Source organism: Chelon labrosus (genome assembly GCF_963514085.1).
Source record: "Chelon labrosus genome assembly, chromosome: 20".
Taxonomy (NCBI): domain Eukaryota; kingdom Metazoa; phylum Chordata; class Actinopteri; order Mugiliformes; family Mugilidae; genus Chelon; species Chelon labrosus.
Window position 1 is genome coordinate 2,639,136 of NC_140353.1, and position 13,117 is coordinate 2,652,252.

Sequence of the window (13,117 nt, forward strand, 5' to 3'; positions counted from 1 at the left end):
TATATTTATCCATTTTATTTTTGCAGCTAAATGTCTTTTTAAAAAGCTAAATTAAATTGTGTCCAACGTCCCATGACAAGTGCAGTGACCCCCGAGTGTAAAACAGATGAAACTGCCCTTTAAGTTTGAATTAATTTGCAGAAAATGCATTTTATAAAAGACTTTAACATTTATTACCCCCCTACCTGGACAGTGGATGAAGGACCAGTTGTACTTGGCCTCGCTGGGGCACATGCTGGCGTTGAGGGCCGGCTGGGGGCAGGCAGGCAGGCCGGGCAGGGTGGACGGGGCAGGCACTGAAGTCTGGAAGGGCCCGCGGTAGGAGCCCTCGATGCACTGACCCTTGCCCGTGTTATTGGGGTCCGTGCACCAGCCGCAGCCCGGCTGGTCCAAACACTGGCCACACGTTCTGTACCCGGAGCAGTTTTCAGCTGAAACCAAAAAAAATAAATATATTTAAAACAGTTTTGAGATGCTAAAAACTTTTTAATGCTAAATCCATCCATGTTATTGCACCTTATTTATCCTTCCTATGTATATAGTGTATATTTACTTCTCTCTCTAATTCTTATACATTTGTAGATATGTACATCTTGTAAATGTCTTGCTTATACTATTTTGTTTTATTATTAGTTTTAGTAGTAGTTCTATTTTTGTTATTTTTATTTTATTATTTTTATTATTATTATTATTATTATTATTATTAGTAGTAGTAGTAGTAGTTTTATTAGTTTTATTATTAGTAGTAGTTTTATTATTATTATTATTATTATTATTAGTTTATTTTTTGGATTTGTACATATGCAAAGTTTCCATATATATATTATTTTGCTTATTTCATTTTATTTTTTTTATCTAATTCTTTTAGATTTGTAGATATGCAAATCTTGTAATTTTTTTCTTATATTATTATTATTATTATTATTATTATTTTATATATTATTTTTTTTATTTTGTGGATTTGTACATATGCAAATCTTATGTTATTATATTTTATTTTTTATAATTTTTTATTTATTTTACACTTTTTTTTTTTTTTTTTACTAGTTGTTTTCAAGGGTGTTTTTTATGTGCAACTGAGCTACTGTGACCAAACAACATCCCATGTGGATCAATAAAGTTTATCCGAGTCTAAGTCCAAATATAGGATAGTAACTCTTCACATTGTTTTCCAGTAGTTAAATCTAAAGACGTGACCCGGACGGTGATTAGCTTAGCTTAGCATAAAGCCGAGAAACTGGAAGCAAGGTGAAGCAGCTAGCCTGGTTGAAGCCTGGTTTAAAAATATCAGCAGCTCACACGTTACAGGTTACGTTTATTGACCTCTGGACGGGGTCGCGTCAGAAGGTTAAACCTGCTTTCAGTCTTTAATCCGAAGCTAAGCTAACAGCCCGTTGGCTTTTAACCTCAAACTGAAAAGTTCTATTGATCTTTGCATGTAAATCATAGCAAGACGGTGAATGTCAAACGACTCCTTTAAATAGAAGAAGTACGTACTCTGTTCATCTTTGGTCTGTGGGGGAAATAATATTCACCAACAAAAAGAAACAAGACAGAAGAGAACCATTTAGCGTCTAATCAAGTTTTGTGATTTAAGGTCTCATCTTGATATCAGCTGCCATTTACTGGCCGTTTGTTGCTTGTATATTTTATCATCAGTTTTAGCTTCAATCTATGTCTTATTAAACCTCGTCCTGGTAAACAGAACACTCTCAGTTAATTTAGCTCATTTCTGACCTCCTGGTCCCGTCCTCCTCAGCCTATATTTTAATTCTTGTCTCTCTCGGCCCTTGAGGAGTTTCTCTGCGCTCGCCTTTAAGTGCCAATTGACCCGCCGGGTTAAATAAATGAAAATTGTTCTCTGCCGCGCCGATAAAAACAAAGAACCGGTCAAGCTATTAAAGCGGGTTATTAATCCCACATCTGATCTACCGGAGGCTCGGCTAAATGAAGGTTAATGAATGCTGCTTTTTAGGCCTTTTTAAAGTTGAAAAGCTTCATCAGAGGTTTGAATTGTTTGCCGCGGACAGGAACATGCAATCAGTTCGAAGCAAATGCGAGAAGAGCTACCTGGCGCTGGGAATGCACGGAGAGGTTTGTGCTGGCTTCAAAGTAAACATTTTATGTCTAATCAATGGTTTCGACTGGAGAGATGCTGATGTGAGGGCTGCAGAGTAAACACTCCAGAAAGGTTCTCAGACGGAGGTATGAGGGGATCAATGCTGCTCACAATTAGCCGATGAAAAGGGCAACGCATTACAAAAAAATGCATCATTTAGCTGGTCTTTAATTGCAGAGGACTTTACCTTGAAATGACTAGATGGAAATGAGCAATGTCCCTGTAACGAAAAAGATGCAACACAACGAGTACTTCCAAAAGTCTTACGTGGACAAGTGTTCATGGTGTACCACTCCATGCACTGGCCAAACGGGAAGGAGGCCACGTAGGCGTTGGAGTCGACACACTGCTTCATGTTGCTGCACCACATGCACTCAGAGCTGCTGCTGGTGCATTCGCTGCAGGTGGTTCTCATGGCGCAAGGCGTCCGGCACTGCTTGGCGCTGTGGTTGGCTGAGGGAAATGTGACAAGGAAAGCTTTTAGTGTGGTACTCTGGTAGAGGTCGCAGTGCTGAAGAACAAGGGGTTTACTTCATCTGGAGAGCAGGATGTGAACAAGTCTTGATGATCAACAAAGGTTCTTACAGGTACAGGTCCAACAAAACATGTGCACAGATTTAAAAATACTATCAATCCTACACACTGTTCTGTAAATGAGGCCACAGTGCATCAACCACTTGGGCCTTTAGTCATTTTAGTAAGTGCAGCTTTTTAAATGCTTTGCCCTTTATCTTCAACCATTGCTCGTCATTAAATACCACAAGATGAACCCTTGATTCGCTGTTGGCAACGTTTATGAAAACAGCAGTGAGTGGCTCTATTGTTTAAGATGGAAACTAGCTTATTTGACGGATCGCTAGTGGACGTTCCTTATGCTTTGCACATGTCCTATCTATGCCCTGGCTAGTGTACGGACAGAGCTGGCACTTCTTGCTGCTACCGCTTTGTATTTGAAAAGAAAATACCACCAACGTCACTCCTGCTCCATCTGGGTTCACGTGAAACTAGAACCCCAACACATACATTTCTTTGCGGCAGAAAAATTGGTCTTGAGTCTCTACTTTGGGAACTGATTTGGCTCAGGCAAAGATCTGACAGGCCAATCAAGCGATTTGGGACATCCAGGTCATCTGGGCACCGTGGAGTTGAGTTCATTAACAACAAATTGGATCTGATTGGTTCAGGTAAGAAAAGATAAGAGCCTACTTTTTTTTCCTCAGTAACGGTTGAAAAACATCCCATAATGAAATCCAAACGGCGCGTTACCAGATAAGAACCAAGTGCGGCCATGCCAGGCTAACATGCTAGGCTAACTTAACCAACTTGTCATTGGTATGACTCCCTGAATTTCATTAAAATCCCGATTAACAGGTGTCTAAACTAAAATATCTTAACCCTTTGAGTGTGAATGTGTCATCGGCAGCACTTTGGATTACCGTAATTACATCACAAATTCCACCATCGGAAAAATTCCAGCGGGTTCTGAAAGCTGCGGTGTTGCTCTTTACATGTCATTACGGTAACTCTACATGCACGTCTCCCAGAAGGTGATTACACTCCTATAACATGCAGTAAATTGACAAATGAGCAAAAGCACTTACTCGCCGGACGTTTTCTGATCTTTTTATAGTCAAAATGAGCAAAAAACAAAAGACCTTGCGGACATTTTAAGGCCTAGGTACACTTTCGTTGAGGTTAATACCTGGTCGTTCGCACAGGCTGCCATTCACCGGGTTGATGCAGGTTTGCGCCTTCAGTCCACTGGGCGCCGGCTCGGCCAGGTACCCACAGAACCCGGCGTCGCTCGGCTCACCGGGCAGCCACTGCAGGGTGGTGTTGGTGAAGGGCGACATGTCCTCCCAGCACCAGTACGACACGTTGATCTTCCTGAGCCCCACCCAAGGCGTCACCATGGCCTTGTACTGCAAAACCAAAAGAGAAAACAAAGGATTTCACACATTGCTAACTCCTTTTTAATTCACTGCTCTGTAGTAAAGTCTAATTTCTGCTCTAGTACCGCCTCCCTTCTTGAAATGCTTTTTTTTCTCCCCCTATAAATCATTATCCTTTGTGGTCGCAGAGGAAAAAGGTTCAGAGCCACAGCTTAAGTGCCAGTTACTCTCTAGCAAACGGCTATTGTGACATTTCATGAAAATCAATGTCGAAGCCACTTTAATGTCAAAAAAATCACAACCATATCCTGGATGTAAGCAACAACAAAGAAAAAAAAAAGCTAAATGTCAGCGTAAATTTTCATCTGCACCGACATAAATCCCACCAGAGCAAGAGAGAGAGAGAGCAGCGATAAAAAAGCAGGTTTACGCCACCTGACCTGAGCATCTCTGTTATCTAACCCATCTCCAATCAACGGGCCGTGCTGTTGCAGTAGTAGTAAACAAAGACAGCTCCGTCTCCATCAGACGTGAGATGAATTACTGTACCACCGGGATTTAATTCCATCTCGTGGATTGATTGAGCCTGTCCTGGAAATGGCTGGAAACGCTGTCAATATAACATGACGGCGGGAAGACTTGTGAAGCATGTTTCTGTGCCGGTATAGATTTTTTATTTATTTTTATTATTTTTTTAACTGCTGAACTGGGCGTCGTGAAAACAGATGTTATTCCAGAGCTTCGATTATTCTCTATGTTGAAGAACTACCTGTAACCAAAGCTAATTTAGACCAACAATAATGGATGGAACAACACGTCTCAGTTCCAGGGGACTACAGAGGACTCAGTAAAGGACACTAAGTAGGACCACAGCTCTGTAGATAACACCATGTTTTATTTAAGCGGGTCATTGGCGCTGAACTTTCCGTTCCTTTGACACATCCTTCAAGTGTAGATTAGGACGGCAATGTAGGTCTCAAAAACATTTTAGCCTGCAGTCAGCCTCCTCATTGGTGCTGGACACCATCTGTTTATCTGCTTCTTATTTATATGAATAATTTAATGCATAAAATATTACAATAATCATGAAAAATGACATTTTTTTAAGGCCAGGCTGATGAATTCAGATGTTGTTGTTTTGTGAAAAATGAAAATTGCTTAGATTCTTGATGATTAAGACTCATCTATTAATAATTTCATGCATATCCCCAGGCTGATGTACTCAGCAGCTTTGCTGGTGGTGACCCAGTGCTAAAAACACAGTGAGAACTTTTTAAGGATTGTTTTTTTAAGGATTGTTTGGGGTCATTTGAGTCAGGCAGAGAGTGATGGGGTTTTGGTAATATAACAACGACAGTACTGCGCAGACTCTGGCTCCAAACTTCCAAGATGGCGTCGCATGTACCTAGCATCAGTTTGACCGCTAGACGATGTGGAGACGCATCGTCCATTTTTTATACAGTCTATAGTCAAAGTGCCTCAGCCAACACTTCTTCACTACCAACAATTCAACCACTGTTGGACCAAGCAGCAGCTTCTAGGACTCAAGGGGTTACGACTCAAACTGCAGTTCCTCTAATGGCCACTAGGGGCCATTAGAGGAACTGCAGTTTTGGCATCAAAAAGTGAGTCAATCCCAACAGACCTTCACGTTAAAATGTTAAACTTAACAGCAGAAACTAACAGGTTGTCCAACTCCTCCATTCACAACAACAATATGGGTGACATATTTTATATAATTCACGAATTATATAAAATAATCTGGATTAAGTCAGGGATTTGCAAAACGCCACACTGAGAATCAAAACCGCTCACAAAGGGTTTCCCCATTTTTTTTTTATATTCAGTCAGTCTATTAGAATCTATAATAATAATTTAGATTGATTATGAAATGAGAGAAACTGATGATAGTCATAAGAAGAAACTAATGGAGAAGAAATAGTTCTCATCAGTTAAGATTTCTGGGTAATTTGTGCCGCAGGGAGGATTTATTGTACGTGTCAGTTCAATTTACAACAGGGGAGATAACGCTGTAGTTTGTGTTTGTCCATTCCACGCGACGGTCTGCAGATATGTGACCAGACTCTGATGATATAAACAAACGCTTACGACGGTAAGTGAACTGTTTAGGAAGGATTTCGGCACGTTAGCTCTAATGGAGCGCGTACGAGGAGTCTGAGCTCCGAGGAAGAGATTTGTTAATGGGAGCTTTGTTTCACGCTAACAGCTCCCCCCGCCCCCCAAAAAAAGAATCAAAAACCAGATCAAGCAAGAAAAAAAAGATATAAATTCAAAAGCAACAACCTAAAGACAAGGGCAAAAGTCGATTCTGGCCACGACTGGACTTGTAGAGTTTCTTGAAGGAGGGGAGAAGTTTCAGGGAACACACATTACACATTACTGCTCATTTTAAACCCAGAAACGCACTCAGGCGGAAACTTGTTCACCCCAAAGACAAAACACCCAGGCAACGTAGCTCATGGCTCAACACAGAGAGAGAGAGCCAGCTCGTCAGGAAACAATTCAGCTGAATCCACCTACACCCGGAGGACAAAGGACACTCCTCCGAGGGCAGCAACATCCACATATACACCAGAGAAGACTGATGGTTTGAAAGAGGAAGTAAAGGAAGACGTCTATGTCAAACTGGAGAATCCCTCTCTGAACAGAGGAGGTGGACTGAGATATAATCTGCCATCAGTCTTAACTTCTGTCTCCAAAAAGGAGCCTCTGATGGATAATGGGTCGTTAGAGGAGCATTCATTGCAGAAAGTTGACAGGGACAGTGTCCTCCAACGACAGGTGAGTATCTGGTTGTTAACGGTTTCTGATGTTCCTGCTTATAAACCCCAACTCCTCCATCAGTCTTTTTTAAAACTGAAGAAGCTACTTCGTCTTCAAGAAACTCCACAAACCCAGTTGCCTTTCTTAAACGTTTTTTTGGATAAACCATGACCTGGATGACTGATGATGTGTCTGTGAAGGTTATTTGGTTCTAAGGGACTGGTGGGAAACTAGCACAACTAGTGTCCGTTACCGGTTAGATACTTACCCGTCGTTGAGGAGGGGACTGACTGTTTGTCCCTGTCCTCTTTCCCTATGCATGGTACTCCTCTATCGACCCATTATCAGTCAGAGGCTCCAGTCTCAAGGTGTGAACGGTAGTGAAACTTCTTGGGGACAGATGTTCAGACTGTGTTGTGGATTGACGCCATGGAGTTGGACTGAGATGTAACCTGCCATCAATTTACAATACCGTCCTAACTTCTGTCCCCAAGAAGCTTCAACCCTATTCACACTTCGAGACTGGAGCCTCTGACTGATAATGGGTCATTAGAGGAGCACCATTCATAGGGAAAGAGGACAAGGACAAAACAGCCCCCTCCCCCAACGACAGGTAAGTATCTAGCCGTTAATGGATGCAAGTCACGCCAGTTTCTGGTCGTTACAGAGACAAGTCAAGCAAGTTTCTTCTGATGGGTACCGCCCACAGATGTTCTCGTTTAAACCTCAACTTCCCACCAGTCCCATAGAGCTGAAGAAGCTACTCGGATTCAAGTTTCTGTTCCGTCATATCTTTTTGGAGTGTTTCTTTGTGGTACCTGTTTCAACATGACCCTCTTTCTTACTCATTAAACTAACAGATTATTCTCCAGTCTTTGCCTTATGTGATCTTCTCGCCGTAATCATCCATTTTATCTTCACTCTGTGAATCTTAAGTATTATCTCGTTCTCTGCGAGTCTGATGACCCAATTTCCCCAAGGAGAATATTAAAACGTCTCTAATCTGATGGTTTGACTCCCTCCTCCCGCTCCTACTGCTTACCACCACGCTCATGATCTGCAGCTCCTTCAGGACAAAGTCCACCTTCTTCTGGGTAGTGAGCGAGGCCAGGACGGCGTTGTGGCTCCTGCAGGCCAGCTTGGCGTTATCGTACGAGTCCTTCGCCGTGATGAACTTCAGGCAGGAGTTGCCCACCAGGTGCCAGCTTTCTCCACACACGTTCTCTGGAGGACAGAGAAGAGACGGCGGGTTCGGATGATAATCTACACATCTAGCTTGAAATCTCACCTCCATTCTGGCAAATCTGAGTGAATTTTAGATGGTCTGAGGAGGTAAACCAGTAATTTGCAATTATTTAAGGGTAAATCTGAACTAAATATGCATAAATTTAAACAGAATTTAGCATTTTTGTTCGTTTCTTATCCGTATTTAGCATTAGTGGAGAATTTTATTTCAATTTGAACCTTAAATTTTGGTCACATCAGTTAACGATTTTAAAAACACTCCCGTGCAGTTAACGTGCCTAACACCTTAAAGCGCTGATGTCTTTTTTTTTTTTTAATTAACAGATTTTATTTCCACTTAAGCTACCTGGCAGCGAGATGCACTCCTGGTTGCGAGGTTCCCACTGACAGTTCTGGTCCACGGCGCAGCTCTTGCAGCTGGTTTTCTTGTTGCACACGTATGAGGGGTTGTCCTTGGGGCAAGCTTCAAACTCCGCCACGGCCCCCTGGGGAGGTGCAAGGCGGAAAACAACGGGCGTCAACTCTCTAGACTCAAACTGCCAAATTATCACATGAAGCATAAACGACACTCAGTCATAATGAGCATAATGAAGTAACGAAGGACGCAGTTCTTTTCATGTTTTCATTCAAAAAAGCTTCAGATGCACTAAAAAAATAAATAAATAAAAGTTGTTTTTTTCTTTTCTCCACATTTATGAAATACTGTGTGGATAAATACTTTAAAGGATGCAGGAGGAGACACGTGTGTGTGCGCATCTCAATGAGGAGCGATTTAATCACAGATTGATAAACCAGATTGAGCGCGGCAAAGAGAGGACGTGCTTCATCAGGCCTTGATTTAATCATTACTTTTGATTTGATATGTCCCCCGTTTATGAGGTGAAGCTACTCCTGGAGGAAATTAAGAGAAGGAACGATTCAGCAACGTTTGTTTATCCCGTCTGAACCAGAACAGGAAGCTGCCGAAGAGAGGAGTAGCAGCACGGGAACGATCGTCGTGAGCTGTAAAAACAGATCCCAGTTCTTACAGCTCACGACGATCGTTCCCATGCTACTCCAGCCTCATCTCGAGATGCGAGATGAGGCTGTTTTTCTGACGGCTATATGTGAACATGCAGTTAGATGTGATGCTCTTTCTTTAACCCTCTCTGTAGCAGCAGTCGGCTTTCTTACCGAAGCGGAGGTGCAGTTACTCCCCAGAGACACGCACTGGACCGAGCACCACTGGCAGCCGTTGGTGTTGGCCGTGCAGCTGTAGCAGTCCGTGTACTGGTCGCACCGCTCATTATCCACAGCTGTGTGTAGGAGTGTACAAGGACATGGTAGAGAGTTATAACACAGACAGAAGCGGGATTTGAGCCTGCAAGGAGGAAAGGATTTTGAACTGTCCGCTGAGTTCATGACCCACTTTCTGTTAATTGGAAGCATTAGTAATTCACCAGACTGCAGTGCATCAAACAAAAAGCCAAAGGAAAACCACTTTGGCAACTTATTGTTTTCCTTTGCATAAATAAATGTTTTTTTTCCTATTACCTATATTCTTTTACTCACGGGTCTAAATTGAACCTAAATTGAACCCTCTGATTGCCCCCAGACACAAGTTTTTTCTGGATTATAACAGCAAACAGAACAAAGTCCTCAGCAAGAAGGTTCTGGTCCTGAGTCTGCATCCTTAAATCAGGACACGGGCTCCAACTAAAAGCTGTTTTCTTTATCGATTAACCCACTGCCCATTTTCTGGATGAATCAATAAAGGATTCAGTTTAAATATCTTGTTTTGCACGACCAGAGTAGAGCAGCATTTCTTCACAGGGAGCTGGTGGATTTCTGTCTCGAGACGGAGCTGGTCATTTTCCCAAATCAAGCAATTAACCGATTCATTTTCAGAACATAATCACAGGCAAATGACGTCTGGACAGTTTCTGGAAGCATGAAAGACACACACACACACACAAAAAGCCCTGATGACACTTTTCTTTCTTTGCCTTTTTCACTCTTTGATGCGAGAAGCCGCGCCGGCAGTCCGTGACAAACAAGCTGTTTCTGGCGCTCTATGAATCTCGTCGGACACGAGTGTAGGGAATGCTGATGAGCTGGAGGAAAAAAACAAAACGGCAACATCTAAATCTTAAGACGTTGGACGGCGTCACCTACATGGTCTCGTGTTGCAGGAGGACGAGAGCTGCTGCTGCTGCTCGGGGCCGACGGTGTTGCCGTCCCACGGCTGGCAGGTCCCCTCGGTGCTGTTCCAGAAGCAGTGGATCCCCGGCCAGGCCTGGGTGCAGGACGCCGAGCCGGAGAAGGCCTCGCAGCTGGGCGAGGTGTACACGAGGACGTCGCTGAGCAGCAGGCTGTTGAAGCCTCCAAACACGTACATCTCGCTGCAAGACAACAGAGGGGACGTTAAAGGAATAGAGGAGAAACAGGTGAGAGGAGGGAGGGGAGGGGAGGGGAGGGGAGATCTGCCCAGTTTCATCCTTTTGTGCAAACCCGCCTCATAAGTCTGTTAAATCCCCGACAGGCGCTCTCTTCCTCTGCAGATGGACCTGACAGAACCCCCCCGCTGGGTGAGTGTGTGTTTGGACGCCAGGTCGAGGGCGTTTCTGAACATCTTCCTCCTCTGGCCTCTGTTCAGCTTCTGGCATTCGTTTGTGCACGCGCCGGTGTTGGCCGCCGGGCAGGGCGGACGGCTAATTTGCACAAGTCTGATCCAAAGTCCCCTCAGATCGCAGAGGGCACACTTCAAACTGTTTCTCTGCGGACGTCCTGCTGAGCGTGCAGATCAGGACGAGGAGGGGGAGGAGGAGGAGGAGGAGGAGGAGGTGGTGGAAGTCTTGCAAGGGACTTCATCAGTGAGGCACTTTCCTCCCCTTTTCATTTAAAACGTCATTGTGAGCGAGCAGAGGACGGAAGATAGCGAAGGGACGCATTAAGAACAAGAATATTACACAGGTTTATGAAAAAGAAGAGTTTAAAAAGGGATTTAAGGCGAGTCACGGTGGAAGCCAGACAAATTTCAAAGGTGAGGACGGTTTTCGGGGTTTGAGGGCTCTGGCGGCTTTTAAGCCGAGACCGAGGGATTTCTAGTAGCTTTGCTGCAGGATTTGAAGCTACTGTAAGAGCATGAAACATAAAACGCACCGCCTGGAGTCGAGTAAAACGTAGACTTAAACCTATTCTAAGGGGGAGGTAAACCTAAAACCAGACCTTTAGAAAGGTATGGACCAACAAACATCAAAGAACTACTGGTAATGAAGATCGACCGTGGCGTTGTGTTCAATTGCACTTGAACACGACACAAAGACTACAGCTAACGGCCAGCTAGCACGCATGTTCTCCACCAGTGTGAAGGAAATAGCTCTAACCAGAGAGGAGCTACCATTAGCTGGGAGGAGTTAGCATCTAACAGCATGTTTGGGCCAAACAAGAGCATACATTTGTGTTTATTTCGTCTGGGGCCCAACTAGTGTGGAAAAACTAGGCCCAGAGACGTCCACCAATGGCCAGGTAACAGCCGACTTCTGACATGGCGTGTCAAGGCCCTAAAGACGAGAAATTTGTTCTTGCAGCTTCTTCTCGACACATCAACCAGGCAGAACTTTTTTCTCGTGTGGTGTCCGGCAACTATTCTGTAATTGGTCAGAAATTGGGCGTGGTTAATGCGGAAATGCTAGCTGCCACTCTGTTAGCTGCTAATGTTAGCAGTGTGACGGCTAATCTCTCCTGGGTAGAGATAGTCATACTGTATGTGGGTGCATGCTGAATGAAGGACGCAGGTGTCAAAACGACAGGTCGACGTCCAAAAATATTAAGAAGAAGTGCCGCTCGTCGTCCGTCTCCTTCATCTCCCACAATGCTTAGCATGTGCAATGTATGCTGCAGTGAGCATACATTTGTGTTTATATCGTCCGGGGCCAGACTAGTGCGGAAAAACTAGGCCCATAGCCGTCCACCAATGGCCAGGTAACAGCCGAACTTTGACTTGGTGTGTCAAGGCCCTAAAGACAAGAAATTTGTTCTCGCAGCTTGTTCTCGACACATCAACCAGGCAGAACTTTTTTCTCATGCGGTGTCCGGCAACTATTCTGTAATTGGTCAGAAATTGGACGTGGTTAATGCGGAAATGCTAGCTGCCACTCTGTTAGCTGCTAATGTTAGCAGTGTGACGGCTAATCTCTCCTGGGTAGAGCTAGTCATACTGTGTGTGGGTGCATGCTGAATGAACGCCGTGATCCGAAGTACGCAGGTGTCAAAACGACAGGTCGACGTCCAAAAAAGAAAAGTGAATCTCGTCGTCCATCTCCTTCATCTCCCACAATGCTTAGCATGTGCAATGTATGCTGCAGTGGGCAGGGCTGGTGTACAAGTATAAATGACCTGACCAGAACGAACTTTGTTCTTGCAGCCCTATGAGCAAGAACAAATTTCTTTTAGAAAACCTTCTCATAGACACATTTCCTCATCCTACATTTTCAGTTTTTTCCTTCCAGTTTAGTTTCCAAAAACCAAGCTCACTATTACCGCTGCACATTCTTTCTTGGACTTTACTTTGAGTTCAGATCAGTTAATGAATGCGTCTCTTAATTGCTCCTGGGGAACGGCGGTCCTCAGAGCGAGGATTGACTCAAACATGGACGAGTGATCCGTGTTAATATTTGATGCGTTTCTCCACAACAAGGATGTATAATTTAATATGGATCGCTGTGTCTTGCTCGGCTGGCGGTGCAGATAATACTTATACCGGTGATGAGTCATCGCTTCTGGTCCCAGCGCCGTCCCCCATCACAATCTATTCATATCGCAGGCTAATAATGAAATGTCATGTATGGATGCATGAAGGTTTCTTTTCACCGTATCCTGTGCGCTGCCCTCGACTGTGCAGCAGGTGTTCTTGTTCCCATGCCGCCAGTCCCGTTTCACACCTATGGCGTATTTCGAATTTCTTCGCCGACTCGGTATAAAAGCGTGAAATCTGTGAATATTTTGTTACCTCGTGAGCGTTATATAAGAGTATATGTGTCGAAATGGTCATGATTATAATTTAGATAATATAAGATAAACTCTTGCAGCTGCTAAC

The 13,117-nt window shown here is 43.8% G+C and overlaps 1 protein-coding gene across 4 annotated transcripts in view; it reads right to left on the reverse strand.

Annotated features, from left to right (window-relative positions):
• atrn (attractin) overlaps positions 1-13,117 on the reverse strand; it is a 138,183-nt gene that overhangs the window by 84,074 nt on the left and 40,992 nt on the right. For all 4 annotated transcript variants that reach the window (XM_084568796.1, XM_084568795.1, XM_084568797.1 and 1 more), the window contains exons 12-18: positions 10,195-10,421; positions 9,214-9,335; positions 8,387-8,525; positions 7,838-8,019; positions 3,822-4,041; positions 2,387-2,572; positions 186-431 (exon numbers count right to left, since the gene is read on the reverse strand). In XM_084568796.1, coding sequence (XP_084424922.1) covers positions 186-431; positions 2,387-2,572; positions 3,822-4,041; positions 7,838-8,019; positions 8,387-8,525; positions 9,214-9,335; positions 10,195-10,421 — 1,322 coding nt within the window. The remainder of the gene's footprint in view (positions 1-185; positions 432-2,386; positions 2,573-3,821; positions 4,042-7,837; positions 8,020-8,386; positions 8,526-9,213; positions 9,336-10,194; positions 10,422-13,117) is intronic.